The following is a 16,627-nucleotide window of genomic DNA, read 5'->3' as shown; positions in this document are numbered from 1 at the left end:
TTTTATTTTTGAGATGGAGTCTCACTCTGTTGCCCAAGCTGGAATGCAGTGGTGCGATCTTGGCTCACTGCAATCTCCGCCTCCTGGGTTCAAGCTATTTTGCCTCAGCCTCTCGAGTAGCTGGGATTACAGGCGCACGCCACCATGCCCAGCTAATTTTGTATTTTTAATAGAAACGAGGTTTCTCCGTGTTGGTCAGGCTGGTCTCGAACTCCTGACCTCGTGATCTGCCCACTTCGGCCTCCCAAAGTGCTGGGATTACAGGCACGTGCCACCACGCCCAACTCCTTTTGGGTTTTTATGGAGTCTTCATGACTTAGGCATGATTGAAGCATGGACAGCCCTGTGGAAATGAGATTGGTCAAAAAGGATATGCTCTAAACCCAGCAAGGACTGTCTGTTCAGATTCTTCTTGGCCTCTGTTGCATTTTTTCCTCTGGGGTGTGAGGCAGGACCCTCTCTGGCAGGTGAAGGGAGTGTGGGAGGTCAGAGAGATCCTGCTTACTGTAACAAGGGCTTATAGGAGTTACAAGCCGTGAATTGTACATGAAAACATCTGTCTCTATATAATGGTAACAAGAAACTACCTGTTTTCCACAGTGGCTGCGCCGCCTTTATGTTCCCACTAGGCACATAGATGAAGAGTACAAGTTGTTACTTTCACATTCTAGCCAGTCTTGTGGGTGTGAAGTGATACTTCATTCTGGTTTTCATTTGTGTTTTCATAATAGCCGATGATACTGAGCATCTTTTCATGTGCTTATTTGCCATTCCTGTATCTTTGCTGATGTGTCTGTTGAGATCTTTTGTCCAGTTTTAAATTGGGTTGTTTTCTTATTATTGAATTTTGAGGGTGCTTTCTATATTCTGGATACCAGCTCTTTGTGGTGCTTTCCAAATATTCTCTTCTAGTCTGGCTTGTCTTTTCATGCTGTTAAGTGTTTTAATTTAAGAGGCAGAAGTTGTCGATTTCGATGAAGCCCAGTTGATCACTTTCCCCATTTGTGGATTGTACTTTTGGAGTCTTATCCAAGATATCTCCACCTAATCCAAGATCACAGATTTTCTCCTGTTTTCTTTGTTTTGGAGTTTTGTAGTTTAGGTTTTACTTTTAAGTCTGTGAGTTAGTTTTTGTGTATGGTGTGATGTTTAAATCAAAGTTCATTTTTTCATGTATGGGTGTTCAGTTGTTTCTATCCCATTTATTGAAATGATTTTCCTTTTTCCCGTTGTATTTTCTCATCATCTGTGTCAAATACCAGTTGATCATATATGTGGGCATCGTGTCTGGGCTCTGTTCTTTTCCATTGTTCTATGTATGCATCTTTATGCTAGTTTCACACTACTGAGGTTAGTGTAGCTTTGCACTAAGTCATGAGATCAGGTAATGTGAGACCTCCCACTATGCTTTTCCAAGACTATTTAGTCTCTTCTGGTTCCTTTGGCTTTCCATAGAGATTTTAGAATTGTCATTTTCTAGAAAAATATCTGCTGGATTTTGATTATATTGAATCCATAAATCAGGGAGAATGCCTTCTTAATAACATCGAGTCTTTCAATCCATGAACATGGTATGCTTCTCCATTTATATTTAGATCTTCCTGGATTTCTTTCAACTTTGTTTTGTAGCTTCCAGATTATAGATCTTACACATATTTTATTGGGTTTATAGCTAAGCATTTGGTGTTTAGTGCCATTGTATATGGTACTCTCTTTTAATTTCAGTCTCCAAACTTGTTCATTGCTACTTCATTGCTAGAGATGTGAACTTTTACATATTGACCCTGCGTCCTGCACCCTTGCTGTATTAGAGTTCTTCAGAGAAACAGAACCAATCAGAGATGCTTATGAAAGGATATAAATATATAAAAGGGGGATTGGCTTTTTTTTGGTTTTTTTTTTACGCGGGATTGGCTCATGTGATTATGGAGACTGAGAAATCCCAGGATCTGCTGTCTGCAAGCTAGAGAGCCAGGAAGGTTGGTGGTTTAGTTCGGTGTGAGTCTGAAGGCCTGAGACCAGGGGAGCCGAAGGTGTAAGTCCCAGTTTGAGGGCAGGAGGAGATGGGGTAAGATGTCTCAGCTCAACCAGGCAAGCAGGAAGCAAAAGGCATGAATTTCTCCTCCTCCCACTGTTTTGTTGTATTCAGGCCCTCAAGGGATTGGATGGTGCCCGCACACACTGGGGAGGGCAGTTTATTGCATCCACCAATTCAAATGCTGATCTCATTAGTAAACACAGACACACCCAAAAATGTTCAGTCTGGGGCACCCCATATCCAGTCAAGTTCACACACAAAATTGAAAGAAAACTCTTGTGAAACTTACTTACTAATTTTAATAGCAGTTTTGAAGATGTTTGGGGATTTTCTACATGAAAAATTACGTCTGTGAAAACAGAGTTTTACTTTTCCTTTCCAACCTGTTTGCCTTTTACTTCTTATTTGAGGACCTCCACTGTGATACTGAATGAGAGTGGTGTCTGTGCATCGTCATGTCCTTGCTCTGGTCTCGCTCTGTCTCCCAGGCTGGGGTGCAGTGGTGTGATCATAGTTCACTGCAGCCTCAAACCCCTGGCCTGAGCTTTCCTCCCAACTCAGCCTCCTGAGTAGCTGGGACCCTGGCCGTGGCCACTGCACCTGCCCCTTGCTTTTTATAAGGTTTTCGTTTTGCTTTTGGTTATTAGAAGGGCAGTGTTCCGTGTGTTACTTAAAAAAAATATTTTTGACAATGTATGTGTAAAAACTTTGTTTTTCCTGATGACCAAAGTTATATGTTCTCTCTAGAAAACTAGCAAATACTGAAATGTGTCTAGAAAAAAATCAGTCATCTGTAATCTGCCATGTCAAGAATCACCAGCAAACATAGCAAACATAGTTTCCTATGTTCTCTGCAAGTGAGCATCTACATTTTGACAAAAGTTGTTTGTCCTGTATATATGAGGTACAATTTCAAACCTCTTTAAATGTCTCCCCTGCCTCAAAGTAAGAGCAGTTACGAAACACAGTGCAGACCACATCAGGGCCCCTTGTTGTGAAGGGAGGATGTCTTGTCCTCTGAGTGTCATGTGTTCCCATAACAGGCTCCTGCAGGAGATGGGTCACAGACCCGAGGGAAGATGTCTGAAGGTGGAAGGAAATCCAGCCTGCTCCAGAAAAGCAAAGGTGCGAAACAGCCCTGGTCCTCGGGCGGCGATGAGCGTGGCAGTACATTTTGTCTCCATGGGTGCTAAGTTAAAGTTTCCTCTTTCCTTTCTGGAAAAGGTCAGAAGCAGTGAGCAAAGGGTTGGCGTGTAAGGACAGACTGGGGGGATGTGGAGAGGTGAGCAGGGATGCGGAGAAAAGGGGAGATCACTTCTTCCCTGTGTGGCCCCAGAGAAAAGCCACATTCATCATGGTACTGCTTTGTGACATCAGTTTCTTGTCTACGTGACTGTTTTCCTTTTGGTGCTCTGAGAGCAAGACTCTTAGAGAGGCTGTGAGGACTCATCCTGAGGTTGGGAGTTCGAGACCAACCTGGCCAACATAGTGAAACCCCATTTCTACTAAAAATACAAAAATTAACTGGGCGTGGTAGCACATGCCTGTAATCCCAGCTACTTGGGGTGAGGGTGCGGGACTGAGGCAGGCGAATCACTTGAACCTGGAAGGTGGAGGTTGCAGTGAGCCGAGATTGCGCCATTGCATTCCAGCCTGGGCAACCAAGCGAGACTCTGTCTCAACAACAACAAGAAGACTCAACTCTGCTGTTTATAACATTAAAAACAGCCCCAGTCCAGACATAGAGGAACAAGTATAGCTATGTGCCAATAAAACTATTTACAAGCAAAGGAAGCAGGCTGGATTTGACCTATGAGCTACAATTTGCCATTCCTGGTGTAGATGTTTGTGAGAATTCGCACTATGCCCTTCCCAGGCGTGGTTGAGAAGCAGCCACACTAGAGCCAGCCTGCTAGTTTTTCCCCATCTAATTGGGTCGAAGGCCATGCATGAAGCTGGGAATGCTGGTGTGGTCAGGGGACCAGAGACTGGACCTGCCACACCTTAAAACCAGTTCTCACTCAAGGGTGATTCTGACCCCCAGGGGACTCTTTGGCAGTGTCTGGAGATGTGTTTGGTTGTCATATCTGGCGGAAGGGGTTTTACTAGCATCTGGTGGGTGGAGGCCAGGGAGGCCACTCAATGTCCTACAATGCACAGGACACCCCCACCACAGCAAGGAAGGATCCAGCCCCACGTGCTCGCAAAGCCATGGCTAAGAAACCTTAATTTAAACCTCACCATAATGATTTCAAAGGACTGCTTGTTTGAGTTCCATTGTATGGCTTTGTAGAAAATTAATTTTCTTAGTTCAAATGCTATACATGCTGGTGATAAAATATTCCAGGGCAAAAGCAATAGCAATAAAAAGTTACCACCTCTAGCTGGGTGTGGTGGCTCACGCCTATAATCCCAGCCAGCACTTTAGGAGGATGAGGCGGGTAGATCCCTTGAGCCCAGGAGTTCAAGACCAACCTGGGCAACATGGTGAAACCCTATCTCTACTAAAAATACAAAAAAATAAATTATGTGGGCGTCATGGCACTCACCTGTATTCTCAGTTACCCAGGAGGCTGAAGTGGGAGGATTGCTTGAGCCCGGGAGGCAGAGGTTGCAGTAAACCTAGATTGTGCCGCTGTACTCCAGCCTGGGTGACAGAGCAAGACTCTGTCTCAAAAAAAAAAAAAAAATTTCCACCTCCTCACCCCAGGCTCCCAGTCTGTGCACTGAGGGCATGTGCTCTCAATAGATTTTTGCTGATCTTTCCAGATTAAGAATTTTAACACAAATGGTTTTTTTGTTGTACCCTACAGTTGCGGTGACCTTCCTCTTTTCATTTCCACGTCATTCATTTCCTCAGCTGCATAGTTGTTCATTGAATAGTCTCATGCTTAGTTCCTAACACAACAGCGTATCGTACATGCCATCTGTTGGCGTTTGCAGCACTCCTGGGCTCTTGTATAATGGTAGCATGCTGTATGCCAGTGCCCATCTTAGACAGTGTAAGGCTTAATTTTACAGTTTAGAATATAGGTTAAAAGACGAAGGGAACTCCCAGGGAAGACAAACAGTTCAGAAGCTGCAGAAAAAAGATGGAAAGATTACTTGGCTGAGTGTGGTGGCTCGTGCCTGTAATCCCAACACTTTGGGAGGCTGAGGTGGGTGATCACCTGAGGTCAGGAGTTTGAGACCAGCCTGGCCAACATGGTGAAACCCTGTCTCTACTAAAAATACAAAAATTAGCCGAGCGTGGTGGCGGGTGCCTATAATCCCAGCTACTTGGGAGGCTGAGGCAGGAGAATCTCTTGAACCCGGGAGGCGGAGGTTGCAGTGAGCTGAGATCGCACCATTGCACTCCAGCCTGGGTGACAAGAGTGAAACTCCATCTCAAAACAAAAAAGATGGGAAGAGAGTAGGGGGTAGAATGGGAGTATGGCATCGTATCCCACCCTTAGCATCCTGTAAACTAGCAGAAAGGCTTATTTGCGTCTCTGGTTATACAGAATGTCTCTCTCTTCTAGTGGTACTTTAAAAATAGAGTCAAGGTGAAGGTGATGGCTGGGAATTTCCACAGGTTTTTTTTTTTTTTTTTTTTTTTTGCCTTTCCACCTTGGACGAAATTGGGTTTTTAGAAGCAAGTGGTATTGTTCAAAAACACGGCCTCGTTTCCTGGCTTCAATGGAGAGTGTCTCTTGACTGTGCTGACTTTTGGGGATTGTTTTCTTAACAGCAGATAGCAGTGGGGTCGGAAAGGGTGACCTGCAGTCCACGTTGCTGGAAGGGCATGGCACGGCTCCACCTGACCTGGATCTCTCTGCCATTAATGGTAAATCATTTGTTTTGCCCCTTCGGTCACTCGCTGGGGGTTGCAGTAGGTCTCAGTGGGCTTCCAAAGTACCGTTGCCCCTTGGCCTATGAGGGGGTTACATCCGACAAACCCATTGTAAGTTGAAAATACTGTACGGCAAAAATGTACTTAATACCTTGGTAAAGGATATTAAACTTGCCTTTTGGCCCTTGCAAAGTTGAACAACTTTAAGCTGGACTGTTATAAGTCCATATACTCCTCAATTTATGATGAGGTTACATCCCGATAAACCCATCATTTAAAAAAATGGCAACCAGGGACCGTCTAGATACGCTACTCACCATTAAAAATGCTGTGCTTTATCTTAGACAAAAGCATCATCAGAAAGACGCCACAGTTAGCAAAAACAATAGCAAAGAAACCTGGGTCGACATCATTTTCTGCCCCTCGGAAAAAGAGCCCAGTAAGTGTTTGAAACAAGAGGGCAGCCACAGACGGGCTGCATAGATGTGGTTTAGATTTCTACTCTGAACCAGGTGCCGAGTGCCCGCGGATCCAAGAACAGATGAGACACCCATGCCCTTTAGGACAAAAATCAAGACCACAAATGTTCTTAGATCGTTTGTAGAGTGTACATTTCCCCGAGTACACATTCAGTAGTGGATACCAATGTGGAACCATGTAAAAAATGAGACAGGGGACTTCTCTGTGCTCACGCTGTGCTAGGAAAGGCACAGTGCCAGGCTCTGTCCCTTGGTGGGAGGACGGCTAGGCTGTGGTCTCACTCAGGTGAGGACTAGACTGGTGGGTGGGGGCCAGCAGGTGGGGAGACTGCGTTCTGGTCCTGGTGCAGTACCCAGCTGCTGCTGTCTCTTCACCTGCCAGATGCCAGGGGAAGGAAGGTTGTGGACCTCCCTCTCTCATCTCAGAGCACCGGAGAAAACCAAACAAAAGAAAATAGAAGCAATAGACCCACTACAGTAGAGAACTACCAAATATCAAACTGAATACAGAAAATCCACACAAGCCAGAGTTCTGCCCCCTGCTGGGAAAAGAGCTGGATTTATACCACTTCATCAGGAATTGAGAGGGTCTTTTTCTTTTCTTAAGGATTTATCTGAAGCGATGGAAATGATGGAGTCTCAGACACTACTGCTGACGCTACTATCCGTAAAGGTGCAAATAGTTCCTCGTTCACGTATGCCATGGATGGAAGGGTGGCCTCCATTCGCCATGGGGAGGGAGGCCCCACCTGCCTGAGCTTTTCTTTCACATTTAACAGATGGAGAACAATCTTGCTGAGTTTGAAAGAAGGGCAGAGAAGAATTTATTAATAGTGTGTAAGGAGAAGGAGAAGCTACAGAAAAAGGCCCATGAGCTGAAGCGCAGGCTTCTCCTCTCTCAGAGGAAGCGGGAGCTGGCAGATGTCCTGGATGCCCAGGTCAGTTGTAAGTGACACTGTGTGACCAGTGAGTGTTCCCTGTGAATCTGTCCCATCTCCACTGTTTCGGGTAGCATTCGTACTAGGGTGTGATTGCTCACTGGCTTCTCACTCTGTGTTAGGCTTTTAATGCCACACTTGCTGTGGTCCTGGTGTTGGTCTGTGGTGACACTTTTAGAGGATGAGGTTACGAAGTGAAGTGTGAACCAGTAAGGGAGGGCACGCAGCTTCTACGCCCTTGTGCAGAGACTTCCTGAGCGCCCGATGATCATGGCAGCAACAGGACGACGCGCTCTGGGACCCCCCTGGAGGGTCAGGGTGCTGGTGGGAGGCACACCACTCCTAGTGCTGTGTGGTCAGCGGTGTCCGGGTGGGAGAAGGACAGGAACGAACCCCTGGAACCCGGAAAGGGCTGGTAGGCAGGGGTGGGCCCCCCACCCACTGGGTGAGTTTCCTGTGGTTGCTGGAACAGAGTCCCATAATCTGCATGGGCAAAACAACGGGAATTTATTGTCCTATGGTTCCGGAAGCTGAAAGACTGAGATTGAGGTGTTGGTGGTCGGCTCTGTCTGAGGCCTGCGAGGGAGAATCTCTCCTGGCCCTGTCTTTGGCCTGTGAATGGTTGTCTTCTCTGTCTGTTCACATGTCCTTCCCCCTGTGTGTGTCTGTGTCCCCCTTTCCCCACAAGACACCAGTTGCGTTGGATTAGCACCCCTCACAAAACCCCCCGATCACCTCATGTTAATTTAATGACCCTGATAAAGTCCCTATTTTCAAATAAGGGCACATTCCAAGGTACTAGGGGTGGGAACGTCAGGTATGAATTTGGGGAGATACAGCTCAACCCCTAACATCCAAAATTTTCGTGTGAGCACCCTGCAGCTAGACCTCGGACTGACTACAGGGTCTCTGACCTTAGGGAGCTCGAAATGGACGAAAAGAAGACAAACCCAGTTGACCCTCAAACAACAAACATGAATTTGAGTGTGAGGTTCTCCTTACATGCAGATTTTTTTCAATAAATATATTGGAAAAAGTTTTAGAGATTTGTGACAATTTGAAGAAACTCAGCTGAACCTCATAGCCTAGAAATACTAAAAAAATTAAGAAAAAGTTAGGCATGTCATGAATGCATACATATTTGTCCCAGCATGGGCAACATAGTGACACCCAATCTCTACAAAAAAAATTTTTTTTTTTTTTTTTTTTGAGATGGAGTCTTGCTCTGTCACCCAGGCTGTACAGTGGCGCGATCTCAGCTTACTGCAACCTCCGCCTCCCAGGTTCAAGTGACTGTCATACCTGCGCTTCCTGAGTAGCTGGGACTACAGGCATGCACCACCATGCCCAGCTACATTTTGTATTTTTAATACAGACAGGGTTTTGCCATGTTGGCCAGGCTGGTCTCAAACTCCTGACGTCAAGTGATCCGCCCTCCTCAGCCTCTGAAAGTGCTGGGATTATAGGTGTGAGCCACCACGTCTGGCCAATCTCTATAAAAATTAAAAGTTAGCCAAGTGTGGTGGCATATGCCTATAGTCCCAGCTACTTGGGAAGCTGAGGCAAGAGGTTTGCTTGACCCTGGGAGGTGGAGGCTACAGTGAGCTATGATCACTCCACAGCACTCCAGCCTGGGCAACACAGTAAGATCTGTCTGTAAAAAATATGTATGTGCAGTGGCTCACGCCTGTAATTCCAGCACTTTGGGAGGCTGAGGCGGGTGGATTTCTTGAGGTCAGGAGTTCGAGACCAGCCTAGCCAACATGGTGAAACCGCGTCTCTACTAAAAATATAAAAAATTATCTGGGCATGGTGATGCGTGCCTGTAACCCAGCTACTTGGGAGACTGAGGCACGAGAATCGCTGCAACCCGGGAGGCGGAGGTTGCAGTGAGCTGAGATTGCGCCACTGTACACCAGCCTGGGAGACAGAGCAAGACTATGTCTCAAAATTTTGTGTGTGTGTGTGTGTGTGTATATATATGTGGTGTGTGTGTATGTGTGTATGGTATGTGTGTGGTGTGTGTGTATAGATGCTAATCTATTTACATGTTTATTGAATGTTTGTTAATCAGTAAGGTTTCAGTCAACAGTTGCTATCAGTAAATTCAGGGGAAGTCAAAAGTTATATATGGATTTTTGACTGCACAGGAGTTGATGCCCCAAACTCCCGTGTTGCTCAAGGGTCAACTGTATATCATTTCAAACCCCCATGAAGACCCAGACAGCATGTTTGGGATGGGAGTGGGCCGTGCCGGGAATGACTCTGTGGAAGGCAGACGTTTGGGCTCAGTGCTGTAAAGCAGGTGGGCCCAGCTTAGGGCCTAAGCCTAGAACCACTGGAAAGCAGACGTGCGTTCTCAGTAAGGGGCCTAGGCCGCTGTACCATCCACTTGGCTCTCTTGGGGAGAGCTCACCACACCCTTGGAAACTTCCTGAGCTCTGAGCCCCTCGGGGGTCGTGAAGAACGGTGCTGTATCTTAACCCTGCACAATCCATTAAGCTTCCAGAGAGGGGACTCCAGGGTCTCCCCCCATTATCCCTTCTGCTTACAGATCGACATGCTCAGCCCCTTCGAGGCAGTGGCCACACGCTTCAAGGAGCAATACAGGACGTTCGCCACTGCCCTGGACACCACCAGGCACGAGCTGCCCGTGAGGTCCATCCACCTGGAGGGAGACGGGCAGCAGCTTTTAGGTAGGAAACGGGACATCCCAGTGCGTGTGCAACAGGCGGGGCGAGGAGTGTGTGTGGGTGCTCTCCGTGGGCCCGACGTCATCACCACAAGTGTCCTCTTCCCCATCTAAGGCAGAGGATGGGGAGGGCTGGTCAGGCTGTGGTTCCTGCAGGGTCTTGCCCTGAGTAAGTAACCACACTGGGATTTGAACCTTGGGCAGTGGGATTCACAGTGATCTGTCCTGCCGAAAGGCATTTTACAGGGACGACCTGTAGTCTCCTGAGTCCTGCGCCTAACAAATGCGCCTTAGTGGTCGCAGGGTGACAAGACCACCAGCCGCACCCTGGCTTTCCGCCTCAGCAGAGCAGTGAGGTCCCTTTCAGGCACAGGATTCCCACCTAATCTCTAACTTGAAAACTTTGGCAAGTGTGAAAAAACTGCCACGCTGCATCTTAAATTCTCTTCAGAACCATCTTCCCAAAGACAGCGTCTCGCTCTGTCGCCCAGGCTGAAGTGCAGTGGCACAATCTCAGCTTACTGCAATCTCTGCTTCCTGGGTTTAAGTGATCTCCCACCTCAGTCTTCTAAGTAGCTAGGAGTACACGTGTGCACCACCAAACCTGGCTAATTTTTTTTTTTCTGTAGAGACGGGATTTCACTATGTTGCCAAGGCTGGACTTGAACTCGAGTTCAAGCAGTCCTCCCACCTTGGCTTCCCAGAGTGCTAGGATTATAGACATGAGTCTCCATGGCCTGCCATTGTTCTTTTTTTTTTTTTTGGAGGTGGAATCTTCTTGCGTAGTTGCCCAGGCTGGAGTGCAGTAGAGCAATCATAGCTCACTGCAGCCTCGAACCTCTCAGGCTCTGCTCAGCTCCTCCCACCTCAGCTTCCTGGGTAGTAGCCTCCCTAGTGCTTCAGGCATCCACCACTGCACTTGGCTAATTTTTCTTTTTGAAACAGAGTTTCACTCTTGTTGCCCAGGCTGGAGTGCAATGGCTCAATCCTGGCTCTCTGCATCCTCCGCCTCCCGGGTTCAGGCGATTCTCCTGCCTCAGCCTCCTGAGTAGCTGGGATTACAGGCACGCGCCACCATGCTTGGCTAATTTTGTATTTTTGATAGAGACGAGGTTTCTCCATGTTGGTCAGGCTGGTCTTAAACTCCTGACCTCAGGTGATCCGCCTGCCATGGCCTCCCAAAGTGCTGGGATTACAGGTATGAGTCGCTGTGCCTGGCACACCTGGCTAATTATTGTTTATCTTTTTGTAGAGATGAGGTCTGGCTATGTTGCCTAGGCTGATGTAGAACTGCTGGACTCAAGTGATCTCCCACCTTGGCCTCCCAAAGCACTGGGTTCCTGAATAGGCGTAAGCCCCCTGCCCGGCCAGGTTTCTGATTTTATAACTGTGGTCACCTCCACATCTGTAACTCAGAAAACACTCAGTCTCTTAGGTAGTTGCTGGGAACTGGCCTAGGGACCATGTTGAGTTTTCTGGGGCTGCCATACCAAGTGACTACAGAATGGGTGGTTTGAAACAACAGAGATATTCCCTCCCAGTTCTGGGAGTCTTGATTTCAGTCAGAAGTCTGAAGTCAAGGCGTTAATGGGATTGGCTCCCTCCAGGGGCTGTCAGATGAGCCCATCCTGTGTCTCCCCCACCTGCTGGTGGCTGCCGTCATCCCTTGGCGTTCCTTGGCTCTGGCTGCGTCCCTCCATTCTCTGCCCGTCTTCACGTGGCCTCCTCCCTGGCTGTCTTGTTATTGAAATTTCCTGCATCAGGCTCAGCATGGTGGCTCACGCCTGTTATCCCAGCACTTTGCGAGGCTGAGGCAGGGGATTACGAGGTCAGGAGTTCAGGACCATCCTGGCCAAGATGGTGAAAGCCCGTCTCTACTAAAAATCCAAAAAAAATTGTCCAGTTGTGGTGGCAGGTGCCTGTAATCCCGGCGGCTCGGGAGGCTGAGGCAGGAGAATCACTTGAACCTGAGAGGCGGAGGTTGCAGTGAGCCGAGATTGCGCCACTGTACTCCAGCCTGGGCAACAGAGCCAGACTCTGTCTCAAAAACCAAAAAAAAAAAGACATTTCCTGCATCTGATGAGGACACCAGTCCCTGTATTAGGCCCACCCATCTTAACTCACCCCATCCACAAAGATCCTGTTACCGGGTAAGGTCACTCACTGGGAGTGGAGGGTTGGAGTGAAATGTACGTATTGGGGAGGGCATAATTCGGTCCACAGCTGGAGGGAGAAGAGGCTGGCTGATACAGCGCTTAAAAGGCTCCCAAAACATGACTCTCATGTACGACTGGCCTTGATGTGACCTGTGTCGGGGAAGGGGGCATGTTGTCCTAGTGCGGGTGACACAGGTCCCGCAGTTGCAGGCATTCCTCTGCTCAGTGGTGCAGGGAACAAGGACTGTTTTTCTGTTGCTCGTGGTCTGGCTGGGAGGCCTCAGGCATTCTCCCTGGCACAGCACAGCCTTTTTCACATTTGCATTGGTTTCTGTTGAGGATCCCAGAGTGACATTTCAGTTCTGTTCCAATGTCCTCCTGGATGGTAGACGTGCCTGTCCCACAGTCTCAGAGCACGGGACGGAGAAGGCACGAATGTCTTCCTTGGCTTCCCCTTCTTCCCTGTGTGCTCTCCACGGTTCCAGCACGATAGCCAAGCATCGTGAGAGAAGCCTGTCGGCCACTCCACTCCTGCGTGTCTTGCGTGGGGCACCTTGCCATCCATCGCCCACCATCCCTCTTCCCCTCCAGATGCCCTGCAGCGTGAACTGGTGACCACTCAGCACCTCCTGGCAGCACTTGACATTGGCGATTCAGAAGAAAATGTGCAGGTGCTGGACTTACTGAGCGAACTCAAGGACGTGACAGAGAAAAAGGACTTTGAGCTCCGAAGGTACCTCGGAAAATGCTTTAAGAAAGAGGTGGCAGCCTGTTTGCTTAGGGCTGTTGGTGGCTGCCCTGTTGGGGTGGTGCGCAGTTCCTCTTAGAGTTCAGAGGAGGTTCAGCCCCTTGAGCGAGCTGCTCTTTTCCCAGACGTTGCACGATATGAGAATGGCCAGCAGGTGTCATTGTCATCCATATTGTGGATAACAAAATCTCCAAGAGCACCTGCCTTGCCTTCCCTTGCCTTTTTTTTTTTTTTTTTTTTTTGAGACAGGTTCTTGCTCTGTTGCCCAGGCTGGAGTGCAGTGGCAGATCTCAGCTCACTGCAGCCTCAAACTCCTGGGCTCAAGTGATCCTCCCGCCGCAGCCTCTTCAGTAGCTGGGACTGCAGGTGTGTCCCACCACACCCAGCTAATTTCCCTTTTCTAGCCCACTTCTCAGTCGTTTTTGAGCGACTGGGGATTCTAGGTGAAGTGAGGATCAAATATGCTATAAGACGGGTCCTAGATTCACAGGGTGTAAGACTCAAGCAGAGCAGGGGCAAGAGAAGAGCAAAAGAGCTCATTACCCACTTGGAAAAATCCATGGAAGGGCCGGGCGTACTGGCTCACGCCTGTCATCCCAGCACTTTGGGAGGCCAAGGTGGGAGGATCACTTGAGGCCAAGAGTTCAAGACCAGCCTGGGCAACATGGTGAGACCTTGTCACTAGTATTTATTTATTTATTTTGAGGCAGAGTTGCCCGGGCTGGAGTGCAGTGTCACGATTTTGGCTCACTGCAACCTCCACCTCCCAGGTTCAAGCTATTCTCCTGCCTCAGCCTCCCAAGTAACGGATTACAGGTGCCCGCCACCAAGCCCAGCTAATTTTGTGTTTTTAGTAGAGACAGGGTTTCACCATGTAGGTCAGGCTGGTCTCGGACTCCTGACCTCAAGTGATCTGCCCACCTCGGCTGCCCAGGGTGCTGGGATTACAGGCACGAGCCACCACGTCAGGCCGCTCTATTTAAATACAAACATTAGTCAGGCACAGTGGTGCATGCCTGTGGTCCCAGCTACTCAGGAAGCAGAGGTGGGAGAATCATCTGAGCCTGGGGAGGTCAAGGCTGTAATGAGCTGTGGTCATGTCATTGCACTACAGCCTGAGCAATAGAGTAAGACCCTGTCTCAGAAAAAAAAAAAAAAATCCATGGAAGTTCTCAAGCAGCTCGAGGAGAAAGGGTGTCACCTGTCATTCACATCCTCAAAGTAACCCAGCAGCACGGGTGCCCTCACATCAGCCATGTTGGTGTTTTCAATGCCTTCCAGGGTGAGGTCCCAGGAGGATGTTTTTTGAACTTCTGATTGATAGAAATGCCCAGATCTTAAAGGACTGTGCCGTGGCTTTCACAGAGCACATATCCTTATGGGTCCAGACCCCCAAAACCCATCAAGACCCCCCCTTTTTTTTTTTTTACCTCCCCCAGGAGATTTCTAACCACGCGCTTTTCTCCACCTCTTCCAGAAGACTATCTTTTCTCTTTTTTACCATGCTAAATTTTGTTCCGAGTGATTAAAATACTGGAAAAGGACTTATGCAAAACAACTGCCAGCCACTGTGGCATTTCTTTCTCCTGTGGGTGGCCATGGATCAATTCAGGAGACATCAAAGGGTTATAAAGCCACAGTCCCACTCCCGGGATGACTCATTCACCCATGAACAGCAGAGCCCTGATTGACCCAGTCACCTCTTAAAGGCCCCACCTCTCGCTGCTGCCACATTGGGGATGATTGTTATTATTGAGATAGGGTTTCATTTTCATTGCTTAGGCTGAAGTGCAGTGACGTGATCTCAGCTCACTGCAACCTCTGCCTCTGAGGCTCAAGCGATCGTCCCACCCCAGCCTCCCAAGCAGCTGGGACTACAGGTGTGCACCACTGCACCTGGCTAATTTTTTTTTGAGACAGAGTCTCACTCTGTTGCCCAGGCTGGAGTGCCGGTGGTGCGATCTTCGGCTCACTCCAACCTCCGTCTCCTGGGTTCAAGTGATTCTCCTGCCTCAGCTTCCCCAGTAGCTGGGATTACAGGTGCGTTCCACCACGCCTGGCTAATTTTTATATTTTTAGTAGAGACGGTTTCACCATGTTGGCCAGGCTGGTCTTGAACTCCTGACCTCAGGCAATCCGCCCGCCTCAGACTCCCAAAGTGCTGGGATTACAGACGTCAGCCACTGCACCCAGCTTTTTAAATTTTTTTTGTACAGATGTGGTTTTACCATATTGCCCAGGCTGGTCTCGAACTCCTGGCCTCAAGCTATCTGCCTGCCTTGGCCTCCCAAAATTCTGTCGTTACAGCACTTTAATCCCACCTCGCCCAGCCAGGGGATTAATTTTTTAACGGGAGTTTGGGAGGGGACAGATACTCCCGCCACAGCAGCAGCACAGCATGGAGCTCTGTGAACATTTCTTGGATGAATGAGTCTCTCCTTTTGTGCCTGGTGCTGTTCTTGGGGGGTTTCCCTGATTGCGTCTTTTCAGACAGATATTCTTTGCTGCTCCTTTCCCACTGAGCATGTGGGCCGTGTGAAAATCCGCCTCCCCGCATGGCAGCCCCTCGTTCACCACATGCGTGCGCTTCACCTCAGAGGGTGAAAGCTGTTCTTTCTCCCGTCCTCAACAGGAGCTTCAGCCAGGTGCTGGAACTCTCCGCAGAGGTGAGCAAAGAGGCAGCCTTGGCAAACCAGGAAGTCTGGGAAGAGACCCAGGGCATGGCGCCCCCCAGCCAGTGGTATTTCAATCAAGATGGTGCCTGCAGAGAATCTCGGGGAGCACCCAAGGACACGCCCCTGTCTGAGGACGACAACCCAGGTGCCTCATCAGCCCCCACTCAGGCCACATTCATCAGCCCAAAGGAAGACTTTTCTTGAAGCAGCCAGGGAGAAGTCCCGCCCTCTGTCTCTCGTTCAGGGAGAGACTTGTGGTGACTCGTGGTTACATTCAGGACACTCGAGCACTTTATACACTACCGTAGCACTGTAGCTGTTTTTTATGTGATAATCTTGTTTGATACTTAAACAGTAACCCTGTTCTGCAGTTGAAGCCTCCGTTTTCTCTGAAGGGGGCCAGTTGGAAGGCCTGTGTTGTCTCGAGTTCTTCTGGATGACTGGTCCTGAAAATCAGGGCCTCCACGACATGCCCAGTATCCCACCTTCAAGATTATTTCATGTCCTTCAGTCACAAGGGTGGTTTTGGGACAGCAAGTTAGGAATTGGCCCTCAAGTGGCATGCTTTGTTTTATTTAGTTTTTTAGGGAAATGCAATTCTTTATTAGAACTCAAGTTTGCATTTGTAAACATTCAACAGAAGGGGTAAAACAAAAACAATCCACATCATCCTTCCCCCGGCCCCAGCTTCTGGGGCTGAAGTAGGGAGCTTCCACTTTAACAACCCCGACTGGCTCTGGCTCCAGGGCCTGAGATGCCTCCATAATCTGGTCATGGTCCCAGGCAGCCTCGAGAAACTCCTGGGTCGCTGCCTTGCTGGCAGCTTTGGGAGGTTGCTGGGTCTTGCTGGCAGCCTTGAGAGACTGCAGGGTCCCGGCCTCCCGCACCTCCACCAGGGAACCCTGGGGCCTGGCCTCCCGCACTTCGACTAGAGTGGACGTGTTTGAGTTGCAGGTCTCAGTAGTTGTCACCAGAAGATGCTCAGGCTCTTGTCACAAACCCCATCTGTGCTCCACTGGGGCTTTGGCCCAGAAAATTTTCCTCTAACTCTGCAGCTTCCACCCCACAC

The 16,627-nt window shown here is 48.8% G+C and overlaps 1 protein-coding gene across 3 annotated transcripts in view; it reads left to right on the top strand.

Moving 5' to 3' along the window:
- Window positions 1-15,934, top strand: part of HAUS8 (HAUS augmin-like complex, subunit 8) — a 25,693-nt gene extending 9,759 nt beyond the window's left edge. Inside the window, exons 4-11 of one of the 3 annotated variants that reach the window (XM_011925735.1) lie at window positions 3,082-3,163; window positions 5,772-5,864; window positions 6,215-6,309; window positions 6,957-7,022; window positions 7,129-7,287; window positions 9,842-9,983; window positions 12,727-12,868; window positions 15,516-15,934. In XM_011925735.1, coding sequence (XP_011781125.1) covers window positions 3,082-3,163; window positions 5,772-5,864; window positions 6,215-6,309; window positions 6,957-7,022; window positions 7,129-7,287; window positions 9,842-9,983; window positions 12,727-12,868; window positions 15,516-15,762 — 1,026 coding nt within the window. In that variant the 3' untranslated portion in view covers window positions 15,763-15,934. Of the gene's footprint in view, window positions 1-3,081; window positions 3,164-5,768; window positions 5,865-6,214; window positions 6,310-6,956; window positions 7,023-7,128; window positions 7,288-9,841; window positions 9,984-12,726; window positions 12,869-15,515 lie in introns of all 3 variants that reach the window. The other 2 variants (XM_011925736.1, XM_011925734.1) reach the window with 2 other exon arrangements.
- The last annotated feature ends 693 nt before the right edge of the window (window positions 15,935-16,627 follow it).

Source organism: Colobus angolensis, unplaced genomic scaffold (assembly GCF_000951035.1).
Source record: "Colobus angolensis palliatus isolate OR3802 unplaced genomic scaffold, Cang.pa_1.0 Scaffold66, whole genome shotgun sequence".
NCBI lineage: Eukaryota > Metazoa > Chordata > Mammalia > Primates > Cercopithecidae > Colobus > Colobus angolensis.
Note: the sequence above shows the minus strand (reverse complement) of the source record. Positions and strands in the feature narration are given on the sequence as shown.